This window comes from Gallus gallus, chromosome 2 (genome assembly GCF_016699485.2).
Source record: "Gallus gallus isolate bGalGal1 chromosome 2, bGalGal1.mat.broiler.GRCg7b, whole genome shotgun sequence".
In the NCBI taxonomy this organism is placed as follows: Eukaryota; Metazoa; Chordata; class Aves; order Galliformes; family Phasianidae; genus Gallus; species Gallus gallus.
This window is the reverse complement of record NC_052533.1, coordinates 4,826,695-4,840,870: the sequence shown is the minus strand read 5'-3', so window position 1 is coordinate 4,840,870 and position 14,176 is coordinate 4,826,695. Positions and strand designations below refer to the sequence as shown.

The window sequence follows — 14,176 nt, the reverse complement described above, 5'->3', positions numbered from 1 at the left end:
ATAGCAAAGGCGTTACCTCATAGCCCTTATAGGAAACATTGTCCCGCAGGAGGCTTAGCATATAGCCTCTCCTGATGTGAAGTGCAGCTTCTCCTTGACCTCCAGAAATTCCTTCCAACCATTTCTCTGATTCAGTGACCCTTCATCTTTCCTTGTGGTAGGGCCCTGGCCCAACAGCTGCTGCATTTGTGAGTTATTTCCCTGCCTTGGACCGACTCCAAGCCGCCTGCCTAAGGAAATGAAGCTGGCGAAATCCTCAGTACTGCCACACAGCACTGTGTTCCTTGGTGGGATCCCTAGAAAAGATGAAGGATAGCAGCTCGACACTCAGCAGCCCTGCTTCCAGGGGTGGGAAGCCAAAACCCCCGGCTCCATCACTCTGGTGAGGACCAGAGCTGAAGCACGGCTGGCACGGCGGCACACACACACTGCATTCTGCAAAGAGGAACCACGCGTGTCTCAAGTACAGTTTCTTGGTCATTTTCTTCCTGGTGTGGTTCAATCACACCTCTCCCTGTTCCAGACACTCTCAAAAGCCTCTGCTGGGGAAGTGTTTTAGGCAAAACAAGAAAACAAAAAAGAAACAGCCCCCATTATTCCTCACTAACACCTCCTTTTCAAATCTAGCATTTATGCCCTGACGTCAAAGAAAGATACCCAGCCCATGGGGTTTTGCTAGTTTATTTTACAATGTTTTGTCACATACCAAAAGCTTGTTTGAAAGAGAAAACACAGAACTGCTGACTGTTTGCAGAATGGCTATACAAGATTCTTATCAGGATAGAAAGTAATATAAATATATACCTCTCTATATAAAAATAAATGATTTGGTGCAAGGACAATTTCAATGAGGGAAAGAAAGAAAATGGACAAAAAGAAACCCAACACGTAACATCAGGATTTAAGTTCCTTTTTTAAAGGTGTTCAAACATTTGACCTTCCACTAAGTACCAACAAGGGGAAAGGAGAACCACAACCGCCACCGAAACACGCTTACAGGAACTCCATTTTGTCATTCAGAGATGTCACACTTCATAAAGACACCATGCCAAGATAGATGCAGAAACGTCAGAAGTGCATAAGCTGGATTTTACTCAGACAAGGGTACACATTCAAACCATACCTCTCACGTGTCATGGCTGTTAATTCACTTTGCCCCAAAGTAATAATTTTAGACTACAGGACAAATGTTAACCGCTTGTAGGAAGGCACTAATGGCCATACTTGCATTGCACCTGAGCCAGCCAGGAGTGAGTGCAAGTTAAGTGACAGTGAAACCCAACCTAAAGCACTGACATCTGTGTGAATTCATCTGCTGGAAGTCTGAAGGTTTAGGAGTTCAGCTCTTGGTTTTGACTTCCCTTTCAGAAGCTGCACTTTCCTTGCTCCACAGTCACCAGATCATCTATTACAAAGCTGACTGTTATTGCTCTTGCAGCTATTATTTCTCTTAGTTTACCACATCTCAAGTGCCAAACCACACATCAGGACCCATGCAGAAGTCAATGCACAAGTTGGGTATGCCATCAGAACTCTCCAACTTTTAGATATACTTTCCTTAGCAGAGGTTGCAAGAAGCAAAGGAAAACAAAAGAGCCCCAGACAATCCTTATATCTGCAGAACTGGAGGAGGAGAAAGTTCCACACACCCTTTTGTCGAGACATCCAACTAGTGTTTGATGGCCAATGCAGAGTGTGCTTCTTCTGTGCCCAGCCCAGCACCACCAAACCCAATCTGTGGGACACAGTCAGTGGGCATGGCGGGGATGGGCTGATGGTTGGACTGGATGATCTTTGAGGTCTTTCCCAATCTTTATGATCCTATGACTCAGGCAGAGCTCAGTGTCCATTCCCTCACTGGGCAGCCAGGCTTCTCTGCTGGCAGCACAAGCCCTGCAGCTCCAGTACTGGCAGCACGGCCCACTGCCTCCCTCTAGTGTCCGGACCAGAGCCTCTTGCTTTTGTTCTCGCCCCTAATGAGACATTGGATGAGTTCTTTCAGCTCTCAATTCAAGAGGGATCTGGTTCAGTCCTGTGAGCAGTGACCCGTAATTAATGTTGATAGACACTCTGGAGTATGAGAATTCATCAAGCCCCAGGAGTGACTGAGGATCAAGCAGCCTCCAGAAACTCTTATATAATTAACATTTAACGATTATGCAAAAGCCCCAAGGCGTGCAGCTGTCTCCTTCCTGCAGGAGAGACCTGAGGGCAAGAGGACACGAAGATGAACTATTCAGAAACTCAGCACCAGCTTAACTTCTCTCCTCTCATGTCCACAGGCTTCTCACTGGAGCCAACAAGACGGAAAGGTGCAAATGTCACCTTGGTACCATGCCAGCAGTTAGAAGGGACTGAAAAACACTGAGTTTGTGAGCCTACCCTAAAACTGTCCCCATGTCAACACACACAGCGCCGTGTTGAGGTCAACAACTTGCCTCTCTTGGCCAGGAGGAAGCAGCAACAGCACCTGCTATGACACGGCAGCAACCTCTGGGAAGTGAACACCCATTTATGGGGTGGCTGAGGAAGAGGTGCACACATCCCTGTCTGAGGAACTCAGCCCTGGTAATGCTTTAAAATACATCTTAAAAAAATTAATCATAACCCAGATACAATCTTAAAGACATAAGCTAGTAAAACCTTAAGCTGTAAAATCAACCTGGCTGGGGTAAGGAACAAAGTGGCAGAGATCAGGCAACTGCAGATACATAAACAAGATCCTCCTCTTCCCGATATAGAATGCAAATAGTTACTGAAAATCTGTTTAATATCCCAATAGGTCACTTTAAAACACCACTTTGGGTAGAATTCTTGCTCACACGTTAACAACTGTGGTGGTTAGTTAAAAGATGCTCTTTCCTATTAAGGTAACATTATCTTCTATAATTTAAACAGCCCAATCTATAATTCAGTACAGTCTTTATTTGATATTTACCCCTGTGCCTTTGAGGCATCCTAAAAGCTGATGTGCTTTGGCAGGCTCTGAAAGGTCAAACAATTGACAAAGTGGACCCACTTAGGTGCACAGCTGTGTTCCTGTTCAAGCCAATGAGCAAAAGCATCCTGTACTTTGTGTAGAAAGGACTTTCACAAAAATATAGATTTCAAGACTGAGTTTCTATTAAAGGGTATCTCTCTTGTAAACATTTAATCAGGCCTGGGAATACAAAACATTGGTATAAGACATGCCAATTAATCAAATGTCACATGAACACAGACATGCTGCAAGAGTACATCCTTCCTTATAGTTCTGGCTTCTATAAGAAAAAAATAGCCCTTATGTCAAATATAAGGGACTACTCAGAAGATGCCAGAAATGAGGGATTTACCCTGTAAAGGAATATGGAACAGAAATGTCGTGATACAGCTTAAGGATGAAAACATCCACAGGAAATAAACCGAACTCAGTAGTTCTGCATTAGTTATCATTACAAGGATAACTGCTCTGACCTTGCAGATGTTGCTAAGAACAAAGGTACAACCATGAGTTGCTTTACAGTGGTTTAACAATTAAAGTACGCCTCTGCTCTTCTGGAAAGACTGAAGGACACTCAGAACAAGCACGGGCCAGAGACTGACCACAGCAATTCCTGTGCTACCCAACCAGCAGGGGATTTCACTGACATCTTAAAATGACACCTAACCTAAATGTTACTATAGCCATTAAAGAGCTTGTAAAATAGTGTGAACCTTTTGTTTTAAAAAGCCTGCAATTTGAGGCTTTCATTATTTCATGTCTTATACCAGCATTTTATATTCCCAGGTCTCATTAAACACTTTACAACAGAGCCACCTTGTATCAGTGACTCAGTCTTTAAGTGAATATTTTCTGTATTTCCAGTAAAATTTCTTATTTCACCAAGTGCTGGATGCTATTGCTCGCTGAATTAAGTAGGAACACCCACACAGTTGCTCTATTTCCCCTTCCAAGTTATGAAAAAGTGCTACAGAAAATTCTTTGCTCCGAGCTGCGGGCTCCAAATGCTGACTGCAAGGATCCAAGTTGTGCAGTGAGATGCTGTAGGAACACCGTGGTCCGAAGGCACAGCCAGGACAGATGGAGAAAAAGCTCTCAAAACTTTGCATCACGGCAGCAAGAGAGATTTTGCCAGTCTTGTCCAGAACCATTTTTTGGTGCAAGGATTGGTGTAATCACAAATTGTAATGAACCGCAAGATACTTGGAAACTCGTTCTTCATGGTCTTGCACTTGACCGGAATCAGCCGCTTGAGACGAGCCCCTGAAAGACAGATCACACAGGCAGAGGATTACACAGAGCCACACTCACATCCTGCTTCTATTGTCTCCTCTCAGCAGTACACACACCCCAGGATGCAGGTTCTCACTCCGCAGAGCAAGTTTCTGAACCACAAGCACTCTACCAAGAACATGTCACTCAAGTAGCAGTCAGGGCCCCATGTGCATCTTGCCTGATCCCAGCGGAGAGCAGCAAAGGCCTAATGAACAGCAGATAGAAAAGAAAAAAGCACAATTTCTTGCTGAATACAAACAGGAGTATGCAGTCCTGAGTACTTCCAGATGAATCTAACAATTAAGTCAAGAGTCTAAACTTCTTCGCAACGGTTCTCTCCAGCTCCTTTGCTTCCTATCCTGAAGCAGATACACTGCTGAGCATATCCACATGGATACAAGGGGCAACGAAGAATCACTCTAATAACAGGAATGGCTTTTGTTAAGGCATGTGCAAGATCAGACAACTGTCCCTGTGCTTACTACAGCCTGAAGCAGCAGCTGTTCTAGAGAGGAACCTCTCCCTGTCCCACTTTCCATAAGGACACCTGCTACCAGCTGAAGTCTGCCCGGCACAATGATGCTGAGGCCTGGATGAGGCAAGTACAAGATTTCCTAACTGCAGCAGGTGCTTAAGTAACAAGCAGAGCTTGCACAACTTGCCACCAAACCCTTCTGGGTGTGACAATGTGAGTTACCTTACATGAACGAGTAACTTTGGTCTGCAAGCCTGTACTTACACGCATGATTTTACTGGGAGAGTTCATGTCATTACACAGAGATGTGCATTTCTGGTCTAATGAAAGCTACTCTGCAAAAAAACTGATGCAGAACGAAAAGGTCTTTGCTACAAATGCAGTGAGCTGATGCAGTGTGCTAGGGATGCTCATGGGACTAATGCCAAGATAGGAAATTGTTTTGTCACGGAAGATGCAGCTAATTCCTTGCTGTACCACTGGCTTCCAGTTTAACCTGTCATATGTCAATTATAATGCCACATCAAATACCTCATCTCCAAGAGCCTCAATGCAGGCATTCCTATGGATCTTAACTGTTAAGCTGTGCTGCATTTGCTCCCTGTATACACATCCAAGTGTAGGCTATCTGCTAGTTAGAGATGCAGTCTGAACAGACCTGACTGAAATAAACTGATGTTTTCTTCAATTCAGAAAGAATATGGAACAGATTTTTTCCCATCAAAGTTGAAAATTCATTCTATCTTTGTTTGCCTATCTGTGATACTCCAGGATCTCTGCAGAAAGGTGCATGCTCATTAACTGGAATTACCCCAGCACTTACTCACACTGTATTAACTGCAACACTTTTCCGAACAGCAGCAAATTTCCTGTATGAATCTTGAAGCATTTCAGAAGTTCCCCAATTTGCATGCAGCTACACCAGCTCTGAAGCAGTGAGTTAACCCACTTGGCAGCTGGAGCACCCACGCTTCTCTCTCATATGCGGGTCAATGGCAGGGCAAGGAACCAAGTCCAGGTCCTTGCCTGCATGACAAAATTTATAAAACCACTGTTAGTTTTTGATGGCTGCTTCTAATGGAGATAAATTTCTATTTACTTACTGAAGGGCATTAGACCCAGGGCTATCCCTGTGCCTAGGTGAACTTTTACATATAGGTCAGTGGAAACAACACACCTCTGAAACTGGGTTCTGGTTCAGTAGGCATCTATTACTCATTTTCTCCTTTCTCACCTAGATGTATCTCATCTGTTTAAATCCATTCCAGACCAGCCCTCATTTTACACTTGTGCAGTGCCCTACGGTATAGCACTGACCTCAGCCACAGCTTCAGATGTTACCACAGTACAAGTTATAATGTTAACAGGCAAATTTAAAGAGAGTGTTTGTGAGATCTTACCTGGGGAAAGACTAAGAGCAAATTTGGTCTGAAAATCACATTCATCACTTTCCAGGTAATCATCTGAAATGACGACCACCATCCTCCGACACCTTCAGAGAAAGCAATTAGGGGAGAAAGAAATAAGATGTCAATGGAGATGCCTCTCATTCCAACCAGTAAAAAAAGAGGTATTCCTCCAAATTACTCTGATAGAAAAATGAACCCTTTAGTTGTGGTTGAGCAGGAATTAACTACAGGGTAAAGACTACTGACAAAGACTAGGCTACACTCAGAACACACTAAAATACTACAAGGTGAAGAGAAAAGACCTCATTGTCCATGGAATCTTTATTTGATGCTCTGTTTGTCTATTACAAAAAATGCCATCTAAATTGTCTGTTCAAACACCTCCTGGGATTTCTCACTGAGCCTAATTTGGCAGGACTGTGACAGCAAAAAAGCTGTGTGGAGCAGCAGTCAACACTTCCCCTTTTCATGCTGTAACAAACTTTCTCTATATAAGTTTCTATCTAGGATGTCACTTCTATGTCACACACCTGCCCACCATCCTTGGGTCCCACAAAGGTTTGAAGGATCCCTGAACACCAATGCTGTTCCCTCAAATTCTACATAGTGAGGTGGAGCTAACTCCAAAATACAGCTTAGAGCTGAATTCATTTAAAGATCCCTTCCAAAGATGCAACTGCAGGATGAAAAGGAATCAAGTGTAAGTTACAGCATCTTCCCTGTGAGCTACGAAGCTACATGTTTAGAAATGTTTGAGTCTTCGTTCTTGAACTGAGAGTATAAAACAAACCCCATGAAGACATCCTCATGGATTTCTCCTGCTCCACTGGCACAATGCTGCAGACATAAAGTTAAAACGAGCACAACATTTTACTACACTGAGCTGCCCCAAGCAGCCATGGTTCACTCACCTTCTTTCTATGAGTTCTCCACTAATGGACCACACACACGTTCCTGGCAAGACATCCCGATCAAACACACACAGCTTCAGTTTGAACTCCGTTTGCTCCAACTCTCTGATCATCTCCTGGACAAACTGAAGGTCTTTCTGACAGTAGCAGATGAAGGCATCAAACATCTCTGTTCCATGCCCTGAAACAATTAAAAATTCAGCTGTCATCTCCTATAAATGAACTCCTGGACTGAACATAGCTTCCCCAGCCTTTGACAGACAAGCTCTGTGCCACGCTTGCTAAGGTAACTGAACACTTCACCAGACCAGCTACCCTTCAGCCCAGACTCTTGTCCAGAACAGGACTGGTGGGAAGTAATGCATGTGTGTGCCTTCACCACTTTTTTTCACAGTTCAGGGTATTAGAGTAAACCCCCATTTGGTGGCAGGGGTTTGGGAAGTATAGCCAAGATGCAGACAAGCAGAGGCAATAATATCAGCAGGGAGGGAGGAAAGATAAAGAACAGGGGAACTGGAGGGAGCAGAGTACCCTTAAGGATACAACCAGCAGCCTTCCTGCTCTGCAATTTCACATCTAAAATATCCATGTGACTCTAAGTCCTACTCCTGTAGTGCAGGTCACAGCACTACGAGATTTGCAAACAGCTGTTTACGACAGTGGACAGTGATAGGACAAGGGGGAATGGTCTTAAACTGAGACAGGGCAGGTTTAGGTTGGATATTAGGAGGAAGTTTTTCACTCAGAGGGTGGTGATGCACTGGAACAGGTTGCCCAAGGAGGCTGTGGATGCCCCATCCGTGCAGGCATTCAAGGCCAGGCTGGATGTGGCTCTGGGCAGCCTGGGCTGCTGGTTGGTGACCCTGCATATAGCAGAGGTTTGAAACTGGATGAGCATTGCGGTCCTTTTCAACCCAGGCCGTTCTATGATTCCAAAACCTTACTGCAGGACCATCATCCCATGAAGATGATGTGGTGTGAGTTAAGCCTAGAAATTTGGAACCTATCATTGTTATGGCCAAGGCGTTAAACTTGGGTACCCAAGGCCACATCCTAAGTGAATGGCCGTTTTCCAAACATGTTAATGGCTGGCAGCTCTCATTTATTTAGCACTTGCACCAGTAAAACAGAGCTCTCTTTTAAAGACAAGAACCTCACCAACAAGTACCTTAATATTGCTGGTTGTTTTCCACTACGTTATTTTATTTCCCTATCAGTGTCACTACACGACTTTTAAAGTTGTTACGCCAGTGAAAGCCTACTACTGAAAAACGAGGTCAGGCTCTAAATGTGGCTCTGATGAGAAAAGCAGCAAGCCAGCAGGCAGCTTCAACTCAAGCAGCAGCCAGTCAAGCAGAAGGAGAACTGGCTGCCAGGTCAACCTGGGGCACAGCACTACCCTGGGTCACGTCAGGCAGAGCTTCTGTACAGGCACTGCTGTGTCCGTGGTGTTGTGGGCACTTGGCAGGGACACTGATGTCCCCACACACAGCAAAGGCAACTGCCCAAAGTCAGACCAGCCAGAGGAGCTCCTGGAGAAGTGTGCTGACATCTCCATTCTGCATGGCTGCTGCTCACCCTCGTATTATAGGATGTTCACTTCTCCAGCTGCACGCAGCTGCACATGCAGCCCAGTGTGCATGCACAGAGCTGCGTTTCCTCCTGCCCTCCACTTCACACCCAGCAGTACTTCCAACCCTGCTTCCTTTTTATTCGAGATTCTTCAATCTGCTAAAGACTGGGCAGCGTAGCCAAGGCAGCCAGCTCTGAGCTCCTTCCCCTTCATGCTGCACTCTCAGCAGCCTGCAGCTGTTTGTTCTGTGAGCCAAGCCAAGCAGAGGGACAGCAGCTGCTTCTGGGAAGTCTCCCTCCACATACAGCCAACAGGCTCTGTGCCAGGCTGTTCCAGGGTGCAGCATTCCCCAGGGTTGCTTTTGCTTCTCCTCTCTGCCCAAAGGAATAGGCAATGGGAAGAATGAAAATGCCTACAGACTACCAGCTATAGCATTCCAGTTGGGGTTAGGAAAAGTTGCAATACTGAAAGTGAACTGATTTTCTGCACTTCTCACAGGGATCTGCCGGGCAGCTGAACATGATTACTACATGAGGTGTGCCTCAGTGATGCCATCACTGCACTCACCATACGGATCATCCCTCGTGGTGATGCCCATCAGCTCTGAAGTCTTTGGCACGCTGCTGTCTACCGCCGGGACCTGCAGCGGCTGCTCGGCCTCCTGCTGCTTCCTTCGTAAGTACTTCTTGCAGTCCTCCTCTGCAAAGACACAACACCAAGCCATGAGTGTGCTTCTATACTGCAGGGGTTCTTTACAACAGGAATCCCTGTTTTACACATCAGGGATATTAGAGGGTAAAACCCTGCTGGATTTGTTGGTGCTTCTCTATGGACCTATTGGCCTGGAGTTTACCCAGTGCCTTCTTGAACTTCTTGATGCTGCATCCAACACCTCCTCCAGCAGGGACAAGTAAAATTCCAGCACACCCCTGGAATGGGCTTCCTGTTCTCCAGCAGCTATCAGAAACATCTTTTAGCTCAAGCAGAGCAGATGCACATATCAGTGTGGAATAACTGAGGGCACTGCATTCGCTGCTGTGAATTCTCAATGTGGGACAGTGACATACACTGAGCTATTACAAACAGATTTTGTTTAAAAGTGACTTAAACAGTAAAGTCTTGGAGAACTGAAAAGCAATCCCGCAGGCTCTGCTACTCTGCAATCCACAATCACAGAAGAACTGAAAGTAAATGGAGATTTGAAACTGGCAATTAAAACAATGATGAAACTCCTGCCTGTCTGCTGCTTTGCTTAAGATTCAAACACACTAAAACAAAAACGAACAAGCACCAAGCAGAAAAGCACCAATCAGTCAGAATTAGTCTGAAGCAGCTGCAGAGGTCGCTGGTACAGCAGCACAGAGCAAAGCCTGGAAGAGCAGACATGGGCGGGGAACACTCCTGTCACCCAGCACTACCCATACCCAGAATGCTGCAGGAAGCCCAGCTCCTGAACCCCATCTCTGCTTCTGTCTCACACCTCTGTGCCCCGCGACTGGATTACCAACAGCCTAACCAGGTGTCAGGTCTGAGCAGAGATTTTCCTGAGGCATACCCAATCTGCCTCTCTTCCCCCTTCTTTCTCAGTTGTTCAGCAGTGAGAACAACCAGTTGTATTCTTCTCTCTCCCTGTTGCAAAGTGCCTGACATGAGTTTTTCTAGCTTGGCCCCCAGACTCATCACCACCCCACTCAAGGCTGAAGCACGCTCACTAAGTTAAGTGCTTGCCTAGTTCACCCAGACCAGTCCACATGCACAGATTTTTGATGGCATCACACTGTAATCCCACACCTCACATATTCCTACAGGATAAACCTGAGCCCAAAGGCCCAGCCTGAAGGAATGACAGACTTCCAGTGCCTAGGCATGGATTAGTCCCCAGCAGGAACTGGTGCCTGACCACGTACAGCTTAACAACAACAAACAAGACTCAAAAACAACTCTAAAAGCCCATAAAGCAGAAGCTAGTTAAGAAGCAAGAAGGTCCTCCACACCGAGTAGTCCCATTCCATTCAGCATCTAACAAGGTGGTGAAGGCCTTACATTCTTTGAGTGGTTGAGCAAAAGCCTGAAGTACTGGAGAGAAAGAATAAAACCATGATATTCTCTGACTCTGTGTGCTCATGAGAAGAGAGAGAGCATACCCTGTACCTCAAGCAGGAACTCAGCACTTTTGTAATTGGTCAGGAAGAAACAAAAATCACTGTTTCAGCAGGAAACAGCATAAACAAACCAAAGCAAAGAGTTTTACATACCTAAAGATGACTATACAATGAAATAAGCTGGTGAGAAAAATCAGACTTAAAGCAGATGTGCGAGGATAGAGAAGTTGCATCTTGCAAGCGCCCACACTCCAAAGACTTTAACAGGGGAGCTGTAATGTAAATGTAGCCCTGTGGTACTTATGGCCATAAGTGACACTACACAAGGCTGCAGGAGACACCACTTTTTTAGCATCCTAAACATTTAGCGAGGTCACAAAGCAAGAAATGGAGCATGTGATGAAAAAAGAAGGAACTGGTGCTGAAATAGAAACCACAAACTGAAAGTAGTATCCTTTGGAGCTGCACAGCATCATCAAGTTATGTTCAACAGGGACATCTCGAGGCCTTCCAAACAATTTGTCTTTGTGGGAGCCACTGAAACGTGCCCCAGATCTGCACCTCCTGTAATAGAAACACAGGCCACAGAAACCTCAATGCTGATGTTCTAATCTCCAAGCCGAAGTCCTAATGGTGCAAACGAAGACGCCTTTGGTAACAGGAAATAACGTGCACCAGAGTTTATGCAACCATCCATTTTCTTTCCTCTTCTGAGCATAAATATCTGTGAAGTCGGCAAGAGCTTGGAGCACTGGCAACAGCACGCAGGCCCACGATCCTCAGCCAAAAATAATGAGACAGACATGGCCACACAGGGTCAGGCTGCAGGTCTCTCTAGCATCCTGTCCCACGTAGTGGTCAAGAACCAGGGGAGACTGTAAGTATCAAATAAGCATGCAGCAATACTTTCCCCAGATAATTCATCTTTTGGGTATTATCTACCATCTATTTTTAAAACCTATCTTTCGGACCACTTCCAGTTCAGGCATTTCCGGAGTCTGACAAAGTATTTCAGTATGTTTTCCTTCCAAGAATTTACCCGCCTCCTCTTATCAGCGTGATCCACAGCCAGGCTAAACTTGTGACTGGAGCTCCAGCTCCTCCCGCTCTGCTCAGGATCTGAAAGAGCTCATCCACAGGTCCCAAACTCAGGGCCAGAAGCAGCTTCGGGGGTGCGCAGTGCATCATGAAGTCCCAGCTCCCTCTCACAGCTGGCAGCTTCTGCTCTTGGGGAGGATCACAAAACACGTGAATATTTACTATTTTTTCCCCCAGGAGTCCTCAGAGCATTCTTCATCTGGGAGAGCTGCAGGAGTACAGACACATCTTTGGTCTTTGCTCAGGTTTCCTCCAGAGATGCACTCCTATACCTTCAGTCCTCCTAGTAACAGGAAATGAGATTAGCTGTGTCTTCACCACAGACCCAGGAAGCTACCTTAGGTAATGTATGGCCTCAGAGTCTCCTCCTTTTGGAATCACCCGGGCAAGGAACTTCCCTTCTGACTGCAGTTCTGACAGCTGCCTTCCCTCCAAATTCCTGCGACCATGAAGAAGTTACAAGAACAGCTGTGGGATCTCCATGTTTATTGTTTTGTGCTGATTCCATCTCAGTGTGCAAGGAAATTAATTTCTCTCCTGTTGCTCACATTCATGAGGCAGCTCTGGATCTCCATGCCAACATCTCCGTGCAGGCCCCCTCCTGGCCCAGCTTGTCAAAAGCATCCTTTGATGTGCAGAAACCCCATTAGTGGGGTTCCGGGCACTCCAAGATCATAAGATCATTAAGGTTGGAAAAGATCACTAAGATCATCGAGTCCAACCACAACCCATCACCAATACTGCCCACTGCCCACGTCCCTCAGTGCCACATCTCCATCAACACCTCCAGGGATGGTGACCGCACCACCTCCCCGGGCAGCTGTTGCCAGTGCGTTCCCACTAATTCTGAGCAGAAATTCTTCCTCATATCCAACCTGAACCTCCCCTGGCACAACTTAAGGCCGTCACCTCCCCTCCTATCGCCGCTCCCTGGGAGCAGAGACCGATCCCACCTCACCACAGGAGCCGCAGCGCGCTGCGCTCTCTCTCCCCCGCGCCTCTTCAGTACAGAACCACCCCCCGCCCTCAGCCGCCCCCCCCCCCCCGGCCCCTCCAGGCCACGAACCCACACCGCCCGAGCGCTGGGGGTGCCGGGGCTCACCCACGCTGCCGCCCAGCTCCAGCAGGACATCGTGGCGGCCCAGCTGCCGGAGGAGCTCCAGCAGTTGACCCACGGTGGCTCCGCCGGGACAGCGGCTCTGCCACTCTTCCAGCAGCGCCGCCGTGGGGTCGGGCAGCGCCTCCAGCCGCCGGATCTCCAGGTAGTCGTGGCCCAACTTCTCCGCCAGCGCCGTCCAGTCGGCGGCGGTCGCCGCCCGCGGGTTGAGGTAAAGGCCGAGGCGGCGCCGCACGCCGTAGTTGAGGGCCACCATAGGCACGGCGTGCAGATCCGCCGGCTCGGGGCCGGGAGCGGAGCCCGCACCCACGGGTACCGTAGCCATGGCCGCGCAGCTCTCGCAACTTCCCCCGGCGCGGCCCTTTCGCTTCCCGCCTCGCCCCGCCTCCTGGCTGCGCGCCGCCCGGCTCTGCGCCCGCCTCGCCGTCTGTCAGGGGGAGCGCCCCGAGCGCTTCGTGCGGGACGGCGGTGTGGGGCAGCTCGGCCTGCGGGGGATGAGGCTCCTGCTCCGTGCCAGCAGAAACGGAGCTGGGACGCGGCACGGCGCTGAGGCCGGTGTCCGCTGTGCCCCCACAGCACCCCACCAACGAACGGTGTGTGGTTTGGGTTGGAAGGAGTCTCGAAGCCCACCCAGCCCCAACCCTGCTCGGGCTGCCCGGGGCCCCATCCAGCCTGGCCCTGAGCGCCTCCAGGGATGGGGCACCCACAGATCTCTGGGCAGCGGTGCCAGGGCCTCACAGCCCTTCCAATGAAGAGTTTCCTCCTAGCATCCAATCTAAACCCACCCTCTTCTACTTTAAAGCTGTTACTTGTGGTCTTATTACTTTCACGTAGCCTCTTTAGTTACCGGAAACCTGCTGTAAGGTCTCCTTGGTGTTTTCTCCGTGCTGAACAACCACAATTCTTTCAGCCTCTGATGTGGGCCACTGTTTTGTCCCAGTTTTTCATTCGTGACATGATTGTTTCTTTAAAGCAGCAGCCCCTGAAGCTGAGCATCATCAGGAGCTACTCGTCTCCTCATCAGATCCTGTCATCCAGCAGTGGGGCAACGATCACATCACATCACTTGTTTTCTTCTCATTGAATCATAGAATCACCAAGGTTGGAAAAGACCTACGAGATCATCCAGTCCAACCATCCATTGGTTCTTCTTTCAGTGCAGTCCTGAACCCATTTACCTACATGAAGTGTTCATAGATGTAACAGAACTTTGGTGCTATTCTTTACCAAGGAGGT

The 14,176-nt window shown here is 47.6% G+C and overlaps 1 protein-coding gene across 2 annotated transcripts; it reads right to left on the bottom strand.

Annotated features, from left to right (window-relative positions):
- Positions 1 to 665: 665 nt before the first annotated feature.
- Positions 666 to 13,280, bottom strand: MYD88 (myeloid differentiation primary response 88). Of its 2 annotated transcripts, NM_001030962.5 has the most exons (5): positions 12,926 to 13,280; positions 9,191 to 9,322; positions 7,051 to 7,231; positions 6,131 to 6,222; positions 666 to 4,243 (listed from the first exon to the last, which is right to left on the bottom strand). In NM_001030962.5, exons 1-5 carry the CDS (start codon positions 13,263 to 13,265, stop codon positions 4,089 to 4,091), a joined length of 900 nt encoding a protein of 299 aa, NP_001026133.3. In that variant the 5' UTR covers positions 13,266 to 13,280; the 3' UTR covers positions 666 to 4,088. The 2 variants fall into 2 exon arrangements, with proteins under 2 accessions (NP_001026133.3, XP_046777349.1); XM_046921393.1 differs by lacking the exon at positions 9,191 to 9,322.
- Positions 13,281 to 14,176: the final 896 nt, after the last annotated feature.

Bases quoted from the DNA above. Each gene is read 5' to 3' on its own strand.
- MYD88 (NM_001030962.5), bottom strand. From the start codon at position 13,265: ATGGCTACGGTACCCGTGGGTGCGGGCTCCGCTCCCGGCCCCGAGCCG. The intron at 9,323-12,925 runs GTGAGCCCCGGC...GTGTCTTTGCAG, and splicing joins GGAGCTGGGCGGCAGCGTGG to AGGAGGACTGCAAGAAGTAC. The intron at 6,223-7,050 runs GTGAGTGAACCA...CTTTCTCTGAAG, and splicing joins GGAGAACTCATAGAAAGAAG to GTGTCGGAGGATGGTGGTCG.